This window comes from Erythrolamprus reginae, chromosome 3 (assembly GCF_031021105.1).
Source record: "Erythrolamprus reginae isolate rEryReg1 chromosome 3, rEryReg1.hap1, whole genome shotgun sequence".
NCBI classification, from domain to species: Eukaryota; Metazoa; Chordata; class Lepidosauria; order Squamata; family Dipsadidae; genus Erythrolamprus; species Erythrolamprus reginae.
This window is the reverse complement of record NC_091952.1, coordinates 64,819,751-64,840,644: the sequence shown is the minus strand read 5'-3', so window position 1 is coordinate 64,840,644 and position 20,894 is coordinate 64,819,751. Positions and strand designations below refer to the sequence as shown.

Sequence of the window (20,894 nt, the reverse complement as noted above, 5' to 3'; positions counted from 1 at the left end):
ATAACGACCCGGAAAGTTGGTCTTCTCCAAGTCCCATCAGCTAAACAGTGTCAGCTAGCAGGTCAGTGGGGGAAGGCCTTCTCTGTGACTGCTCAGACTCTCTGGAACCAGCTATCTCCTGAGTTCCAGACTACTCCCCACCCTACTTGCCTTCCATAAAGCTGAAAAGACCTGGTTTTTCCGGCAGACCAGGGGCCATTGATCTGATGGTGCACCATCGAGATCTGGCCCTAATTGGGTATGTATGGTTTCTTAACTTGGATTTAAATTGTTTTAAAATTGTTTTTTAGATGTTTTAATATTGATTGTATGTTTTAATTTTGATTGTGAGCTCCCTAGTCCCAGGGGAAATAAAGAAAGGAGGGAGGGAGGGAGGGAAGGAGGGAGGGGGAAAATAAAGAAAGAAAGAAAGAAGAAAGAAAGAAAAAGAAAAAAATAAGAAAGGAAGGAAGGAAAATAAAGAAAGAAAAGAAAGAAAGAAAAAGAAAGAAAAAGAGAAAGAAAGAAGAGAAAGAAAGAAAGAAGAAAGAAAGAAAGAAAAAGAAAGAACTAGAAGGCGTTTTTGTCTTCATCAAACTTCCCGGATAACCGCGGCACGGCCACTCCCTCCTGTCCACCTGCAAGTTCCTACTCTGAGAACGAGTTGGAAGTAACCAAAGAGGGAAAAGCTTCGTGAGGGCTTTTGTGGCAGTTGCGGGTATTTCTCAGAGGTGGCCTGGAAACGCCACTCAGCCTATGCTCAGCCCAAGGAGCTCCCCGCCCGGGATACGCCGCTGCCTTGGAGAAGCATGACACAAGCCGAGTCCGGCGACAGGCCCCACGCCCCTTTCGCCCCCGGGCCTGACCCGAGCCTAGCTCCTCCTCCCAGGCGGGGAAGGCGGCGGTCGGAGAAGCTCTGGCAATCCCAAAACGCCCGTCCACTTCTGCGCCTCTCTTCCTCGAACCTACCGGAGCCAGACTTCGCGGTAAGATACGGTGCCCGCCCTGGGAAAGAGTAGCGACCGGTAGATGCGGCTTAAGGCTGGAGCAACCTAGGAGCGCCCCTCGGATAACCTGGCTTGTTGGCTAGGGAGGAGATGGAGGAGGAGGAAGAGGAGGGTTGCGCCAAGGATTGCTTGGGCGCACGCAAGAGATTGGGCAGGGCAGTCGGAACTGTTTGTTTGTTTGTTTATATTTGTTTGTTTTGTCAAGGATGGTATAGAAAGATATAATATTTCTATACATGATACTAGTATGATTGGGCAGGGCAGTCGGGACTGTTTGTTTGTTTATATTTGTTTGTTTTGTCAAGGATGGTATAGAAAGATATAATATTTCTATACATGATACTAGTATGACTTGCAAATTCCTCTTTATGTAGTTGCTCCGGATTGCAGCCAAACTTTGCCGAAGTTCGCGTGGAATCGAATCACCGCGGTTATCGCGCTTAGCTTTGGGGGGCTCCGCATTCACGCCCACGCGAGGGAGATCGAAGAAGGTTGCATTAAAAGACCTGGCAGAGATACTCCCCCACCCCCACCCCACCCCCGCTCGGGTGACTAAGGATGGACTGCGTTTAAAGTAGTGACACACCCTGCCAAGTGTTTAAGCCGTGTGGTAACTGGGCAAAGAGCAGGAACTCTGTACTCATGCAGTTTCTGCTTTTTGGGGGGGGGAACAACGTATAGTACGGGATTTCCTAATGTCTGGTTATTTCAAGTGTAATGCATAGCTCTTGGGTGTAGTAGAGGTCAGGTAAGGTTGGAAAAGAAAATTGTGTACAGTAAGCAGGGGTCTCCAACCTTGGCAACTTTAAGACTTGTGGATTTCAACTTTCAATTGCTGGCTGAGGAATTCTGGGAGTTGAAATCCACAAATCTTAAAGTTGCCAAGGTTGGAGACCTCTGGTATAGAGCTAATGTTGGAAGATGTTTGTTAGTTCTCTAGTCCAGGATTGGACTGAGCAATAAAAGCAGTTGTGATTTCTCTGGGTGGGTAGCAAGTGTAGTTTCGACTAGTGGTTAAGGCACTGGAATTGTGATCCCATCTTTAGTATGAAATCAGCTGTGTGACCTTGGGCCAATGGCACATGTTTTTCTCCATCCTAAGAAAAAGGTAATGACAAAACACTTCTGAAAAACCTTACCAAGAAAATTGCAGGGACTTGTCCAAGAGTCAAAATATGACATGAAGACACACACACACACACACACAAAGTGGAACTCTTTTGCATTTAAAGATGGGATGGAGTGAATCTATTTGCCGCTTTCCCAAAATACTGGGATAATTTTTTAAAACAATTCTTCGCCTTAGATGTTTTATATAAACTACATTATAGAAATCTTTTCCGGAAAAGTTTGATACATTTAATTCAATTCAGAAAAATATTCATAGCTTTCATACATTCCCTTCTGGCTTGCAGATGAAGTTTGAGACAAGATGGTATTGTGGGGTGTGTGAGCTGAATCGATTGGTAGGCTGTTTGCTATTTCTTGGGGAGAGGAGCTGCTGTTACAAAGTACTGACTTGTATCACCTCTTATACCTTAGTTAATGACCTCTGAGAAAAATAAGCTGCTAAAGATTGATGTAGTAGTAAAAACATCAGATTAAAAACTGGGAGGCTGGGAGTGGTCAATGCCTGGAATGCTCTACCTGGCTCCATTGTTACTTCCTCAAACCTCCATAGCTTCAATCTTCAATTGTCTACTATGGACCTCATACCATTCCTAAGGGGTCTCTAAGGCGGCGTGCATAAGTGGACCAGCGTGCCTACCATCCCTGTCCTACTGTCCCATTTATTTGTACTCATTTCCTGTGCCCATGTCCATGTTTATACTTACAACTGTTCCCTCATACATGTTTGACAAAGTAAATAAAATAAAGAAAAACAAGTTTTTGTTTCACCTTAGACGCAAGCTGGGTGATCATGGGCCAGTCAGTCTCCTCCTAAGGAAGCAAGCAGTGGCAAACCAAACCTTGCCAAGAACTCTGTAGAGAGAAGTTCCGGGTGTCACCAGGAGTCAACACTGACCTGGAGGCACACAGGCACACCCAGGACCTTAAAGGTGTTAATTTGATTCGCTCAAAGGTGATATTTGGCAGAGTACAGCTGTAATGAAGCTGTAATGAAGCTTACTTGGTTTGGACTGAGTATGTTGTATAATCTTGCCATTATTTGTATATCATTGTTTAGGACTTTCTATCATATGTATGTCATACCAGTACTGTAGCTTATTTAAAGAGGCTTAGTTAGAATAAACTCCTGCTTGGTATTATACCTCAGGCTTTGCTGAGAGTTGTCTCTCCTTGACCTCTGAAAAGCCATTCCTATCCAAAGAAGCAGGAGATACAGGTATCGGTGAGCAACATGCTTGAAGGCATTTCCTTCTTTGTCTCTGATTAGTATCTGCAGTCAGCTGAAGTCTAGCTGTCTTTAAAAGTTATATAGATATTGCCTTGCAGTTATACTCTAAGGTTGAATACTTTGGTCACCAAACGAGAGGAGAGGATTAATTGGAAAAAAAATATTTTATTTATTTATTTATTTTATTTATTTATTGGATTTGTATGCCGCCCCACTCCGGAGACTCGGGGCAGCTAACAGCAATAACAAGACAGTGTACAATAATAATCCAATACTAAAAACGATTAAAAACCCATTGATATAAAAACCAAACATACATACAGACATACCATGCATAAAATTGTAAAGGCCTAGGGGGAAAGAGTATCTCAATTCCCCCATGCCTGGTGGCAGAGGTGGGTTTTAAGTAGCTTACAAAAGGCAAGGAGGGTGGGGGCAATTCTAATTTCTGGGGGGAGTTGGTTCCTGAGGGCCGAGGCCGCCACAGAGAAGGCTCTTCCCCTGGGTCCCGCCAAGCGGCATTGTTTAGTTGACGGGACCTGAAGGAGACCCACTCTGTGGGACCTAACTGGTCGCTGGGATTCGTGCAGCAGAAGGTGGTCCCTGAGATAATCTGGTCCGGTGCCATGAAGGGCTTTATAGGTCATAACCAACACTTTGAATTGTGACCGGAAACTGATCAGCAACCAATGCAGACTGCGGAGTGTTGTGTAACATGGGCATATTTGGGAAAACCCATGATTGCTCTCACAGCTGCATTCTGCACGATCTGAAGTTTCCGAACACTTTTCAAAGGTAGCCCCATGTAGAGAGCGTGGAAAGATAGAAGGCAGAAAGAGAAGAGGTTGTCAGATGATGAGATGGTTGTCATGGGCATAGTGTCAATGACACTGTGCATGGGTTTGATCAAATTCTGGGAGATAGTGAAGGATGGAGTGGAGAGGGGCTGGCATGCTATGGTCCATGGGATCATGAAGGGTTAAACAAAACTTAGCGACTGAACAACAAATATACACTGCTCAAAAAAATAAAATAAAGGGAACACTTAAAAAACAGAATATAACTCGAAGTAAATCAAACTTCTGTGAAATCAAACTGTCCACTTAGGAAGCAACATTGATTGACAGTCAATTTCACATGCTGTACTGCAAATGGAATAGTTGTACAAATGAAATATTCAATGAGAATATTTCATTCATTCAGATCAAGGATGTGTTATTTGAGTGTTCCCTTTATTTTTTTGAGCAGTATGTTTTAAGGACCATCCCCCATTTCACCAATTCAGATAAAGGTATCCTTCTTTCTGCTTCCTCAGAAGTAAATGATGGTAGCTGCCCCTGATTGGCCTCTGCTCACCGAGGATGACTCTGTGCAATGGACATCCTCTTCTGTCCATGAAGATTTGAAAGTCTAGGCTTTAAATTGTTTGAAGGCCCTCCCTGGATTTTGTTCCATATGAGTAGGTGAGGGCAGAGTAGCATGCTTACTCCTCCTGCTTTGTAAACTCAACCTGGGTTGAGGAAATATTCAGAGAGGACTTTAGTACATATCCACTTCCAATAGCATGTTGACATTGCTCTTTTCATCTTTTAATCTCTGGTTTCTCCAGCTTTGGAAAAGAATGGGGACGTGCTAAATCTTTGGGGAGTTATGCTGCCTCAGAGTAAGAAGAATGTGGATTTCTGATGGGTGGCAGGATAGTTACTGTTTCCAGATATTTGTTATTTCCCCTGAAACGGGATTCTTGAAAATCTTGTCTTGCCATGTGCTATGGATGGTGACTTCCTGAGACATTTTTGTACAGAAATTGTTTGTGCTGTTTCGTCTAGTGGCATTCTAGGGAGGAGGAGGCTGTGCTAATCACTTAGGAACAAGGAAGCATTCCAAAACCATGACTGCATTTTCTCTTTCTCTCTGGGCCTGGAATCAAGTTGTCAAGTCTTTTCATTGCAGGCCAGTCCCCCTAAATTGTGATCAAGTTTTTTTTTTTTAGGCATTCACTTTGTTATCCTGGTTCACTAAGATATTTGTGATTGGCAGATGTTTTGTTTCTATTGGCAAACTTTGGCGTATCTATTGGTTAATAGATAAAAAAAGGCAGCATGACATCAGGGTGAAGGTTTTTCTGTTTGTTTGTTTTTTAAGAAATTGTATTAAATAGGCTGTTGATGGAAGAATATTTTCTATGAGGCTTTTATACCACTTTTAACAGACACATGACATTTGGAGGTTTCCATATTTTCCTCTTTAATTTTGGTACAACCAAAGAGTTCCACATGAGACAGTGAGAAATATTTCAATAGTTAAAGAATGGCATTTGAACAGTAGGTAAAATGTGCTTTGTTAGGGGAAGCCTCTTGTTTTTTTAATTTTTATTTATTTGTGATTTGATTTGATTTGATTTGATTTGAATGCCACCCCTCTCCGAAGACTCGGGTCGGCTAACAACAATATAAAAAGACAATGTAAACAAATCTAATATTAAAAACAATCTAAAAAACCACAATTTAAAGAACCACTCATACATACAAGCATACCATGTATAGATTCTATAAGCCTAGGGGGAAGGGAAATTTCAATTCCCCCATGCCTGATGACAGAGGTGGGTTTTAAGGAACTTGGGAAGGCAAGGAGGGTGGGGGCAACTCTGATATCTGGGGGGGAGCTGGTTCCAGAGGGTTGGGGCCGCCACATAGAAGGCTCTTCTACTGGGTCCCGCCAAACTACATTGCTTAGTCGACGGGACCCGGAGAAGGCCAACTCTGTGGGACCTAACCGGTCGCTGGGATTCGTGTGGCAGAAGGCGGTCCCGGAGATATTCTGGACCGATGCTAGAAATATATATTAGCATTTAGAGTTATAGAACACATGGCATAGCACTTTACAATTTTCTGGGTGGTTTACAATGGCGAAGCATTATTTCCATATTGCCCCCAACATTCTGGGTCTTCATTGTACCGACCTCGGAAGGATGGAAGGCAGAATCAACCTTGAGCCCTATCTTTTTCATCAGCTTTTGATTCCCTGCAAACGATGAAACAGAAGCTCACGAAAGAAAAAGATCTTACCTCTTGCCATGCTGCCAGTGTTGGGATGCCTGCCTCTCGCCAGCCAGCTGGTTTTTGGATCTCGCTGTGCATGTCTGTCAGCGCATGTCGGCATGCAAGCCTATACACATTTGTGTATATCTGTACATGAGGACATTTGTGCAGGTCCATGCATGTGCCTGTTTATGCAGGTCACGCATGGATGTGTGCATGCCTGTGCATGCACCTGCTCATGCATGACTGCACATATGCATGTTTGTGCATGCCCATGTTCATGCATGTTTGTGCATGTGCACATTTGTGCATGTTTACACATGTGTCCATGTGTGCACCTTTCAGTTTGGGCATGCGCAAGCATGCATTTTGGGCACTTGGTGCCTAAAAGGTTAAATGTCACTGTCCTACAGCTGTCAGGGTTTGTTTGTTTGCTTGTTTGTTGGTTTGTTTGTTTGTCTTCTATGCCACCCAATCCCAAAGGACTCAGGGCGGCTTACAAAATAGAATACAAATACAAAAGATTCAAAGTAATAAGAGAAGTCGAATATAATAATAATTATTTTTTATTATTTTTTATTAGATTTGTATGCCGCCCCTCTCCGTAGACTCGGGGCGGGTAACAACAATAATAAAACATAAAATAATATCTAAAACTAACCCCATAAATAACCCATTTATAATAAAAAGACATAATCACATACATACACACCATTCAGACAATTTGGCTATGAAGGGGGAACAATTCATGCCCCCCCCAGGCCTGCTGGCAGAGCCAGGTTTTCATGGCCTTAAGGAAGGCCAGCAGGGTGGGAGCAGTGCGGGTGGATTCCAAACAGCATCCAAAATTAAGTCAGAGTCAAAGGCAAATTATTCCTCAAAGTTCCAATTTATTAGCATAGCCATGTTGGCACACTTGGGAGAAACCCAAATCTGAAGTACAAAGGGGTTTCTCCACCCAGTTGAAAGTTCAAGCCTTAGAAACATAGAAACATAGAAGTCTGACGGCAGAAAAAGACCTCACGGTCCATTTAGTCTGCCCTTATACTATTTTCTGTATTTTATCTTAGGATGGATATATGTTTATCCCAGGCATGTTTAGATTCAGTTACTGTGGATTTATCTACTACGTCTGCTGGAAGTTTGTTCCAAGGATCTACTACTCTTTCAGTAAAATAATATTTTCTCATGTTGCTTTTGATCTTTCCCCCAACTAACTTCAGATTGTGTCCCCTTGTTCTTGTGTTCACTTTCCTATTAAAAACACTTCCCTCCTGGACCTTATTTAACCCTTTAACATATTTAAATGTTTCGATCATGTCCCCCCTTTTCCTTCTGTCCTCCAGACTATACAGATTGAGTTCATTAAGTCTTTCCTGATACGTTTTATGCTTAAGACCTTCCACCATTCTTGTAGCCCGTCTTTGGACCCGTTCAATTTTGTCAATATCTTTTTGTAGGTGAGGTCTCCAGAACTGAACACAATATTCCAAATGTGGTCTCACCAGCACTCTATATAGCCCCCACACCCTCAAGTCCATCAGAATGACAAATCTCTAACTGCCAACTTGGCAGGATCCAGCCATCACCTTCCATGAAGGTGCAGGCGTGCGAAGACAAAAGATAACCTTGACTAGAAAGAACTTGTTATGGCTAACATACATACAGCTCTTGTGCATTTCCCCGTCCCAGCTTCCCACAGTAAAGAATGCACATTAAAAGACTATAAAGTGTGGCAGGCCAAAGACCACAGCTAAAATGGCTTTAGCCTGACAGTAACATCTCTAAGGTAGTAGAGTTATTCCTGTCTTACTCCACTTTGAGCTCTGTTCCCCAAACAGACTAAAAAATTTCAGACACACATATATTTTTGGGGGGGCACAGCAAGTTCACCTAGTCATATAGAAGAGGTCAGTAGATGCCATTTTTTTCTGCTTTTCTCCAATGTGGTAAATAAAAACCCAGCAGAGCAGAATAGGCATAACATGAGCTGGAACTGTGGGGGGGGTTTTCTTCCAAGAGGCAAAGTCTAAACAGGCCTCTTTGGAGGATTTGCAATGACGTAATGCTGTAAGAGCAATCCCTGAGGCTGACCTGAACTTCCAGTCAAATATTGATACTGAATGACACTTTTTTACTCTGATGGGACCAGATCAACTTGGGAGTTCTTATCAACACCCTTTATCACGTACCATTTTTGAGGAAGGTAATGATACCTGCCACATGTCCAAAGGGCAGATTGCAGATTTTGTATTTGGTTTTTAAATTTTGTTAACTCTCTTCAGTGCTCAACTGAATGGCAACATGGAATGTGATTTAAAATATTAGAGGCATGTCCTAGTTAACTCCAAATTGTGTTTTGATGGAGCCAAGTTTAATATCTATTCTTCTGTGACTTGACAGGGTTTTTCCTCAGTGTCATCTGGATTTCTAACATTTTGTTTTTAAATGAACATGCTCTGCCGACTGAAAAAAATTGAAAATCCACGCACTATAACATCTTTGCTTGACGTTTCTGTTTCCAGTTACATTTGTATTGATCTCTAGTGTTATCTGATCCGGGTAATGTTGTGATTTTGGCAAGCATCAAAACAAGTCAAGCACAGTTAATTGTAAAGTGGCAGAACTGTTCCAGAGCATATAAAAGATAAGTCTGTGTTGCATAAGTTGAATGATTCAGCCTAAGTCAGAAGGAAGTAACACTTAAAGCAGAGAGTTCAACTTTTCTTTAGTAATCTTCCCTTTCATCATCTTTTTGGTCACTTTTATATGAAATATCAAATTTATAGTCATTAAAGATTTTATTGCCATTATACAAGAATTAGTTTTCTAAAATCCCTTAACTTAACAGGAACATTCATACAACATTTTAGCAGATTTCTTAATAGTAGAGATTAGTACAAATCTCACTGAAAACAGAAAGTATGTTTTTGTTTTTAATTTAGTCCTACAGAGTTTTGCTTTGATTCTGTGTGCTAAGAATTAGTATTTCTAAACTTTGGCCACTTGAAGATGTGTGGATGTCAACTCCCCGAATTCCCCAGCCAGTAAATTCTGGGAGTTGAAGTTCACACATCTTCATTTGGCCAAGGCTGAGAAGCACTGTGCTAAGTCACAGGGTTGGGTTTCTCTCCATTATCTATTTACTGAATCAAAAAGGAAGGAAGGAAGGAGGAGGAAGGAAGGAAGGAAGGAAGGAAGGAAGGAAGGAGGAAGGAAGGAAGGAAGGAGGAAGGAAGGGAGGGAGGAGGAGGAAGGAAGGAAGGAGGAAGGAAGGATGGATGGATGGATGGAAGGAAGGAGGAAGGAAGGAAGGAAAGGAAGGAAGGAAGGAAGGAAAGGAAGGAAAGGAAGGAAGTTTTGGATAGTTTTCTCTGGGGACTGATCTGCAAAGATGCCTTACATGTTGTCATTTTCTTTACTTTCAGTCTCTCTGCAGGCATGTCTCCATTTCTGGATCTGGGTGCTGCTTCAAAAATGTGCTTTTCATCTTGTGCTTTATGCATTATCCTATTCATGACTTTTCTCTCCTTCTTACTTATTTTTTATATTAGAGGAGTGCAGAATATAAACACAACTAATGGATAGAAGATAACACCATTCTCAGTGATTGGTGATCTTGATCAAGATTGTACTGCCCTAGAAAAGATAGATGTGGCACCTGGTCATTGTACTCACCAAATCACATAGCTTAATGTCAGTGTTGGGGCAGAGCAGAATATGTTTCAATTATGATACTTCTAGTATGTCATCAGAACACCTGTTTCATTTCTTCCTTCAACATATTTTGGTTCTGAGACTGCCTTGGAAGTTTTGTAAAGCTTCCCCCACCCAAAGATTTGATATTACCTTGTCACTCCCTAATCCATGCAAGTATAGAAATGTTCTGGATGATTCAGTTTGCCTCTTGTTTGTGAACATTGGTATGTTCAGTTTACTAATTCAATAAAGTCAGTAAGTAGCTATTAACTATTCTGCATGAATGCCCCAGAGGAATTGTGCTCCTCTAAGTTATTGAATGATTCCTTACAAACCTATGAATTAAAAGAGGGTCTGCTGAGAATATTACCGTGCACTATAAATGAAGAAAAAAGGCTGCTTGGGGTATATTAGAAATTTGATTATTGTGAGAATGTAATTAATGTGGTCTAATAATTAATTTGATAACCCTTTTTTGTGGACTCAAAGCTCCCGTAACCATGGCAGCCAGAGCTCAGTGACATAACGTCCAACCATTTTCAGCTGAAGGAACAAATGAGAAGTGTAGCTTAAGTCCTAAAACACACATAGCCTTCAAAATAAATTTGAGGTTAGTATTTATTTGTCTTGGTCTTTTTGGTATTATTTTTATGACCTTGAATCGCCTATAAGATCTTCCAGATAATGTGTTAGCTAAAAATATTTAAATAAGTAAATCAGGTTTACAAGTTCACAAGATCACAAGAACATATGCTGCAATGTCCTACCAGTCAATGACTACTTCAGCTTCAACCGCAACAACACAAGAGCACGCAACAGATTCAAACTTAATACGAACCGCGCCAAACTTGACTGTAAAAAATATGATTTCAACAATCGAGTTATCGAAGCGTGGAACTCACTACCGGACTCAATTGTGTCAACCCCTAACCCCCAACACTTCTCCCTTAGACTCTCCACGATTGACCTCTCCAGGTTCCTAAGAGGCCAGTAAGGGGCGTAAATAAGTGCACTGGAGTGCCTTTCGTCCCCTGTCCAATTGTCTTTCCTTTCTTTCACCTATCTTATATATTCTCTTCCTTTCTTATATCCTCTTCTCTAAGTTCACTTTCACCCTCTTTTATATTATCACTTGTCTATTTTTCTTCCTATGTATTTGTGTATTGGACAAATGAATAAATAAATAAATAAATAAAGTTCCCAACACCTCCCAATATTGCAGCCCTCAGTCTGCCATAAGCTATTAGAACCTGCTGTTGGTTACAAAATGATTGCCTACCTATGTTACACAACATGGCAGTAGTGGGTTCTAAAACCCTTTACTGTACTACTGCTTCGCACGCTTGCACACATGATGCTTTTGCACATGCACAGAAGCTTCTGCACATGTGAAGCATTCCAGGTGGGTGGGGTAGAGCCTCCCACTGCCACCGCTACTGGTTCTATGAACCAGGCCAAATCGGGAGCAACCCTCTTCTGCAACATGGGTGTCAAACTCGTGGCATCACGTTGCCATCATATGACATATCACAACTGTTTTCCCTTTCGCAGGGGTGGGGCGGGTGTGGCCACCTTGTACAATATTTACGCATTATACAACATGTAAATATTAGCTATAGGGATTAGTAAGTGAGGAAGAGCAACAATCTCTCCCAATAGTTGTAGTGATTAGTTTTTCCTGAAATTTTAACTAGGAAAAAGGGGCAAGCTATTCATCAAAAGTCCTGTTAGATTAAAGGCCCAAGTAATCATGATGTGAAGACTTACAAGCTACCCTCTTCAAAACTTTTTGGCTAACAGGGAGACACTACCCGCAGTAGAATTAGACATCGTTTACCTACTTAAATCTTCTCCTCTGAAGCCATTGTTAGATGTAGAGAAGAAAGAACAGGCCTGATATGGAAGGAGAAAAAATGTGAGTGCATAGTTTAAATAGTTACAAATCTCTTCTCCCATTGCCCACGTCACTTTTAATGGATCAGTGATAGAAACATAAGTGGATAAAACTGTTCTACTGGAAAATAGAAAACAAACTGGTATGTTATTTATATGCACGAATCCCAGCGACCAATTAGGTCCCACAGAGTTGGCCTTCTCCGGGTCCCATTGACTAAACAATGTCATTTGGCGGGTCCCAGAGCCTTCTCTGTGGTGGCCCCGACCCTCTGGAACCAGCTCCCCCCTGAGATTAGAACTGCCCCCCACCCTCCTTGCTTTTCGTAAACCCCTTAAAACCCACCTCTGCCATCAGGCATGGGGCAATTGAGACATCTCCCCCGGGCCTATACAATTCATGTACGGTATGTTTGTGTGTGTCTGCTTTAATAACGGGTTTTTTAAAAAATGTTTTTAAATTATTAAATTTGTCTTGAATTGTTTTATTGTTGTTGTGAGCTGCCCCGAGTCTATGGAGAGGGGCGGCATACAAATCTAATAAATAAATAAATAAAATAAATAAATAAACCATTTAGGGAATGAATGGTGTAAAATTTGATAAATAAGGATGGATGGATGGATTGATTGACGGACAGACAGACAGACAAACAGAGAGACAGAGTAGAATAGGTAGCGCACACAGAAGGCTAAATGTCTGAATTACGTAGGTCAGTTGGTGTGCCTTGACAGTCAAATAATTGGGGAATTTACGCAAAGTTGCATTGAACCCATAACCCCTTTTTTCTTCCATCTTGATTTTCAGGCTTACTTTCAAAAGTCAAATGCCCTTACATTATCCTAGGATGTGCATTGATAAAATGTCAACTTCATTCTTTTCTTTAAATGATTATCTTGCCTATCTAGCACTGCAACATTACTCCTAAAGCATTAAATGCATGTTTAGGAAAGAGAAATAATGCAAGGATATTCTTTAAACAATAAATAGCTACCGTAGCAACAGTTTCCTAATGCCAAGTCATGATACAAATCTATTTGCAGTTCAGAATGACAGGGAAACAAAAATCTGAAATCACTATTTCCTACCAGATTAAAACAGGTGGAGCTCCCTTTAATAAAGCAGTGGGAAGATCTTCAGATGCTAACAGTGAACTGAATTATGTCATAAAGGCAAGGCTTCCTAGTCCAGAGTCTTTCAAATATGATCAATTTCATTTCTAATTAACCTAGCCAGACAGGATTGGCTTAAGGGAGCTGACCTGATATATCTGAAGTCCCATTGCATTGTCTCTGTATATTGGAACGTGCCATTGGGAGTAAGTTCTCTCTTCTGTTTAAACAGTTTCAAGGTTCAACATGGTGCTGCAATTAAATCATGAGATTATATGACGTAGGCTGGTGGCAATAGTTTAGACAGGCTTTAAAAATGATACTTTAATGAAATGTTTGGATGGACATGATTACCAGTACTACTATACAGTACGCACTAGCTCAGTGATGGTGAACCTATGGCACGAGTGCCACAGATGGCACATGGAGTGATATCTGCTGGTACACAAGCCATTGCCCTAGCTCTCCTCCAGTTGATTTTTGGCTCACACGGAGGCCATGGGAGAGCATTTTTGGCTTAGAGAGGGCCTCCAGGGGAGGGAAGGGAAGGAAAGCTTCTGCAGCCTGGGGAGGGCAAAAATCAGGCCTACTGGGCTCACCAGAAGTTGGGAAATGAGCCATTTCTGGCCTCCAGAGGGCCTCCAAGGGGAAGGGCAGACCATTTTCACCCTCCCCAGGCATTGAATTATGCACTTTCGGCACCCATGGGGAAAAAAGGTTTGCCATCACTGCACTAGCTTTTTTCAAGCTAGTTGTTCATAATTCTCATACCATATAAAGACACAAAAAGTTGAACTCTGTTCTGAATAACTAGCAAAAGTGAGGGTGCTGCAAAGTCCCTGAGGGGAACAATGTCTCAAAGGGACTTAGAGCAATTTTGGGAGTTGAAGTCCACAAGTCTTAAAGTTGCCAAGTTTGAAGACCTCTGACTTTATGGGGAACTGATTGTTTTAATTGAAGCTATCATATCTATGCTGCAAAAATAGATTACTAGATGGCAGCAAAAATTAGCCATCTAATGGTCATTTGGATGATTGTGGCCCAGATATAGTAGCCTTACTTTCACCTACCTAGAGATCAACTGTTGACGGACAGAAAGGATATCCAGTGGCCCTTAAAAGATGGATTTTCAGAGTGAATGAACAGTGTGTATACATGAAAATAAGGAAGCTAAAGGTGTGCTGTTAATTGGTGTTCTTTCCGGATACCTTTCTGTTTGTACTACTAATAATGGATATTCAGTTACAAGATGGAGCAAACCACAGAGTGTGTGAATATCTGTTGGAACAGAAGAAAGGCATTGTTAAATTATGCCCAAGGCTATCTCTTCACATTCTTTTTCCAAAGCAGCCAATCAGATACTGAAGAAAAGCTTGGCAGAACACCAAGCTTCTCTTCAAGCTCCACCACTTGTATTCTCAAAGGAAGTCCTATATAGTTTACAAGATAATAGCAATAGCACTCAGACTTATATACCACTCCATAGTGCTTTACAGCAGGGATCCCTAAAACCTGGGCCATGGATCATTCAGAACCGGACCGCACCAGCAGTGGCTGAGTGTGCATTAGTAATGGGTCCTAAAATCTGTTGCAACCAGTTTACATTTGCGCTTACGATGCTTCTGCACATGTGCAGAAGTGTTTTGGGCAGGTGAGCAGAGCCTCCCACCGCTGACGCTACTGGTTTGTAGAAACAGGCTGAACTGGGAGCAACCTACCACTGATGCGCATACAAAGAATAAATTGCTTTGCCGCCAAAGAGAAGGCTGCCTCCTCACCCATCCTACATGTGGATTTTATTATTATTATTATTATTATTATTATTATTATTATTATTATTATTATTATTATTTATTGGATTTGTATGCCGCCCCTCTCCGCAGACTCAGGGCGGCTAACAACAGTGGTAAAACAACATGAACAATCCAATTAATAAAAACAACTAAAAAACCCTTATTATAAAAAACCAAACATACACACAAACATACCATGCATAACTTGTAGTAGCCTAGGGGGAAAGGATAACTTAACTCCCCCATGCCTGGCGGCAAAGGTGGGTCTTAAGTAATTTGCGAAAGACAAGGAGTGTGGGGGCCATTCTAATCTTTGGGGCGAGTTGGTTCCAGAGGGTCGGGGCCGCCACAGAGAAGGCTCTTCCCCTGGGGCCCACCAAACGGCATTGTTTGGTCAACGGGACCTGGAGAAGGCCAACTCTGTGGGACCTTATTGGCCGCTGGGATTCGTGCGGTAGAAGGCGGTTCCGGATGTATTCTGGCCCAATGCCATGTAGGGCTTTAAATTTGGTGTGTGCCATGGTCTGTCTGGGTCAGATTCATGTTTTCATTCATAAATGTTACATTTATGTGGTTCAGCATTCTCCCTGCTCTAATTCCCTATTGCTAATACCTTATCACCATACCTCTTCAGAAATTGAGACAGCTGATTGCTGTCACCTTACATCATATTTCTTTTCTCTATCCCTAAATAGGGAGTTGCTTCTCCAGAGTTCTTGTACCTTTTGACATCACAATTTTCACTGGATTATTCAACTGCTAACTAATTTAGGAATTTATTGGTGAGGAGATGGCAAGGAGAAATTAGGAATTGTGAGACAAATACATTGCTCTTAGATTTAAGGGGAAAAAAATCACTGTCTTGAAAGGGTTGAAGAGGAAATAGCATGGGAATCTAGAGAGCATGCCATAATATAAAGCTTAGGGTATCCAAAGCATTCTAAAGTTTAAGGTAAGATTAACTTTTCTAACAAGTCAAGCTATCTGCATCTTTAGGTCTTTTGTCTTCATATAAAAAGTGATAGAAAATTCACAACCAAATGAAATCATGTAAATCTTTAATAAAGTTGATTAATATTATCAGCCCAAATCAATCAAATGTGTATGAAGCATCATCATTGAAGTGTATGGACTATAATCTATCAAGTTAGTCCAGTGCAGTTTGGCGAGAGCAATCATGGGCTTCCCAAGGTATGACCATGTTACACCAACACTCCGCAGTCTGCATTGGTTGCCGATCAGTTTCCGGTCACAATTCAAAGTGTTGGTTATGACCTATAAAGCTCTTCATGGCATCGGACCAGAATATCTCCGGGACCGCCTTCTGCCGCACGAATCCCAGCGACCGGTTAGGTCCCACAGAGTCGGCCTTCTTCGGGTCCCGTCGACTAAGCAATGTCATTCGGCGGGACCCAAGAGAAGAGCCTTCTCTGTGGTGACCCCGACCCTCTGGAACCAGCTCCCCCCAGATATCAGAGTTGCCCCCACCCTCCTTGCCTTTCGCAAGCTCCTTAAAACCCACCTCTGTCGTCAGGCATGGGGGAATTGAAATTTCTCTTCCCCCTAGGCTTATAGAATTTATACATGGTATGCTTATATGTATGAGTGGTTATTTAATGGGGTTTTTAAGATTATTTTTAATATTAGATTTGTTTAAATTGTCTTTTTACATTGTTGTTAGCCGCCCAGAGTCTTCGGAGAGGGGCGGCATACAAATCTAATAAATACAATACAATACAATATAGATGTTGTCCAACTTCCCAGACTAGAATTCAGAGGGAATGACTGGTCCAAAGACACCCAGCTGGCTTTCATGCCCAACCAAAATTTATAACTGGATCTATAACCTGGATCCTTCTGCTTCTAATCCAGCAAGTTAGTCACCACAGCAGTCTTTATTAATGTTATATATTCTTTGATTTGTGCTTTATTGAAAAAATATTCAATATTTTTTTAAAAAATTGTTGAACCCCTGAGTGTGCAGGCATCCACACCCATATTCTCTTTTTTTTAATCTCTGCCCAAAGATCACAATGTAATATAAGAGTCAATTGCATATAATAATAATAATAATAATAATAATAATAATAATAATAATAATAATAATAATTATTATTATTATTATTATTTATTAGATTTGTATGCCTCCCCTCTCCGCAGACTCGGGGCGGCTCACAACAGTGATAAAAAACAATATATATTGACAAATCTAATAATTTAAAATCTAAAATAGCAATTGTACATTTAAAAAATCTAAAAATAAGGAACCCCAATATAAAAACATACATACAGTCATATCATGCACTAAAACTACATAGGCAGGGGGAGATGTCTCAGTTCCCCCACGCTTGATGACAGAGGTGGGTTTTGAGGAGTTTACGAAAGGCAAGGAGGGTAGGGGCAGTTCTAATCTCTGGAGGGAGCTGATTCCAGAGGGTCGGAGCCGCCACAGAGAAGGCTCTTCCCCTGGGTCCCACCAGACGACATTGTTTAGTCGACGGGGCCCGGAGAAGGCCGACTCTGTGGGACCTAACCGGTCGCTGGGATTTGTGCGGCAGAAGGCGGTCTCGCAGGTATCCTGGTCCGGTGCCATATAAGGAGGGGTAGATCATCTACAGACCAAATGTGGTTCCTGAAGTGGGAAGAACGAAACTGTCCAGTCTATATTTTATGGAGGGGAGCAGGAAATAAAATTTAACAGGCAAGCTGGATTATTTAAGGATGCCATTGGGTGACACTCTTATGTCACAAGCAATTCCCATCATGGCCCTTGGAAAATGGTTTTTAAAAATATTATGTCTTGCAAGTGGCCCATGCTGCTGCATAACAAGAACCATAATTATTTTTGGATGAGTGATTTGCACAGCTGCGCCAGAACATGCGAATGGGGAAAAAAATGAGTGTAAAAAGCTGTTTTTCCTTCCGTCTAAAATAAAACCTTTTAAATGTGTTAAAAGGCTCCCTTAAGTTTTCATTCTGGAAAAAAAAAAATCTCCTGCCATGTGGAATACAGAAAAATGATGGGTAGTTAGATTAAAAGCCCTAAAAAATTATACTGCAATTTTAATTTCTCTGGGTTTTTTTTCATGCACAAATGCTTATTCGTGACTGTTTTGCTTCTGTTGCATCTCTGTATTCCAGACTCACTTCATAATTTCTAAAATAAACTCTGCTGGAGTGAAATGTATGTTGTAATGTAGCTGATTCATAACATCTGTTTCAAAATGGAGCTCAGTTATGTTCTTCAAGTTATCCACGAGTAGAGAAAATATGCAAGAAGGCTCACAGAAATTATTATCTGTTCTAAAGCACTGGGAAATGATAATGTGTTTAGGATATTTTTAAAAGACATCGCCTACTTATCCTAATTCTCAGCCAAATTTTCATCACCATGAGATATACAACTGAGATTCTAATTATTAATTTTTATAGAGGATTCCTAAAAATCTCTGATAGTTATCAGAATATATTTGTGGCAACTAGATCGATTCCAAAAAGAATGAAGGGGCGAGTACAAGTGCCACTAGAGTGCCTTCCGTCCCCTGTCCTATTGCTCTCCTATATCTCCTATACCTTTCTTCTATTCCTATATCTCTTCTTCTATTCTTTCATTGATATGTTCTATTAGTATACCTTCTTTTCTATTATTTCTTAGATATATTTTACTATGAGTATCTCCTCTATAACCTTCATCATGTATTTTACTATGTGTATATAGATATATACCCACTAAAACCCTTATTGTGTATTGGACAAAATAAATAAAAAAATAAAAAATAAAAAAATAAAAAATAAAAAATTAACATTGTATTTCATATTGTCTTTTAAAAATATAAATACTGTGGAATTTCTGAAATAGCATACCTCTCATCATTCTTAATGACATGAATTTAGGGAAAACATGTCTTAGGTTTCCTCATTATCCATCATCTTAATCAAGTTGTTACCATCTTTTGCCCTGCCAATGAAGCAGATGGTAGCATATGGCAAGAGGTAAAGAAGATTTTCTAGCAGTTTCCCAAACTGCAATTATGTTGGGTCCCTCAGGACATGATGTTGTACACCATACATACTCTATAGCACATTGCTGATTTCTTTTGAGATATACTAAGGCTCAAAAATTCCCACAGAATATATTGGCAGAAAAACATTGTATTATTTTAATACATTACTGGGTAGCAGACAGTAATGGGTTGCTGCCCCCCCCCCCGTGTGTGTGGACACAGGGGGGGGTAGTAGGTTTATGCACTATTTATTGAATACTTAATAGTTTTTTTAATGTCCTTCCTTCTCTACCTTAGTACGATCCTTAATTAATTTTAAAATAGGAAATAATTAAATAGTATGTTTTTATCCATAAATACCTGTACTTTAATCATTTTGATCATTATCTAGAACTTTTATAGCAATTAAAGAAAATTGAGCTACTTGCCTAATTTGTTGTCATACTGAAACTTGTGGGTTCAGTACAAATCCTTAAAATGTTACTATACTCCTCAACAAATAATGCTGTCTAACATTTGTCCTTTTTGTGGCTATTCAACTAATGTGACTTAATCAACTGAAAAAGAGTCCAAGCACCTATTTGAAAACTTATCTTGGTCGGTAAGCCACTCCCACCCAGTCAGATGACCTTTAATAATAATAATAATAATAATAATAATAATAATAATAATAATAATAATAATAATAATAATAGCCATCCCTGTCATATGATTGTCAAGCCACTCCCACCTGGTCACATGACTGGCAAGCCACTCCCACCCAGTCACATGACCACCAAGCCACACCCACAAAATAAGCCACAGTGTGGCATTAAAAATGTTGGCAGCTCATCACTACTGGGTAGTGTGTGTAATTTTTTGAAAGTTCAAATTAATATATAGATATAAATCTAACACTGGAAGTATGGCTTCCATTCCTTTGTTTTAAATATTCCATTTCTGATTGCGGTACATACTTGTTTTGTAAGTCATTCCAAATAAAGAATTTACACTTCTTTGATTTAAGCTTCTTCTATCTGGTCCAGAATGAATTTTGTTCACATGAGGTATTACACTTATTTTTTGTAATATTCCAATATCATAATGAACTAAATCTCAGACCTAGCTTTCTTTTTGTCTCTACAGCCATGGCAGCCATCAGGAAAAAGTTGGTGATTGTAGGAGATGGTGCCTGTGGGAAAACATGCCTATTAATTGTTTTTAGCAAGGACCAGTTCCCAGAAGTCTATGTACCAACAGTCTTTGAAAACTACATTGCTGATATCGAAGTAGATGGGAAACAGGTAACTCATCTTCTTTAATAGTAGAAATAGCTTCTAAGTAATATTTGTTTTCTTCTCTGGATGCCACTAGTTAATATTGTCATAGGGGTTTTTTTTCTTTGCATCCATTAGCGTCTGATACTGATTCCAGTTAGAAATGTCAATATCTGGTTGGTCAACCACCAATAATCAGGACTAAAAAGTTTAAAACAATGGAATGGAAGCCATTTTTCAAATGTTGAGGGTCTATATTTGTAAATTAAATGAAAGATTAAATGTCATGCATAACGCCTATCCAATAAATATGCTGAAATGATAATTTTGCATCAAGAAGCCTACATTCTTTCTCTCTAGTTAAATATCGATCAACTTCTTCATGACCTTTATGTCCATGGGATTTTAACATCATAAATAGTACTGTCTTCTCTGTAGTTGCATATGTGCCCGAGCCTCCTTTACCAGCAACCTCTGACACCCACAAAGACTTTCAGGATAGATAGGTAGGTAGGTAGGTAGGTAGGTAGATAGATAGATAGATAGATAGATAGATAGATAGATAGATAGATAGATAGATAGATAGATGCTAACCTAATTGTAAACTGCTCAGCGTCGTATAGATAATGAGATGAGTTGTATAGAAATTTGATTCAAAGATAAAATAAATTACAGGATTCATTTGAAATATAAACAAACAGAGAAGATGCACTAAGTAACTGTACATTGCTTCAGATCCATGCCCTTATGCCG

General features: G+C 40.3%; 1 protein-coding gene across 2 annotated transcripts in view; it reads left to right on the top strand.

The window, feature by feature from the left end:
• Nucleotides 1-226: 226 nt before the first annotated feature.
• Nucleotides 227-20,894, top strand: part of RHOC (ras homolog family member C) — a 28,902-nt gene continuing 8,234 nt past the window's right edge. Inside the window, exons 1-3 of one of the 2 annotated variants that reach the window (XM_070745631.1) lie at nt 871-965; nt 10,575-10,695; nt 20,011-20,168. In XM_070745631.1, coding sequence (XP_070601732.1) covers nt 20,013-20,168 — 156 coding nt within the window. In that variant the 5' untranslated portion in view covers nt 871-965; nt 10,575-10,695; nt 20,011-20,012. Of the gene's footprint in view, nt 966-10,574; nt 10,696-20,010; nt 20,169-20,894 lie in introns of both variants that reach the window. The other variant, XM_070745630.1, reaches the window with a different exon arrangement.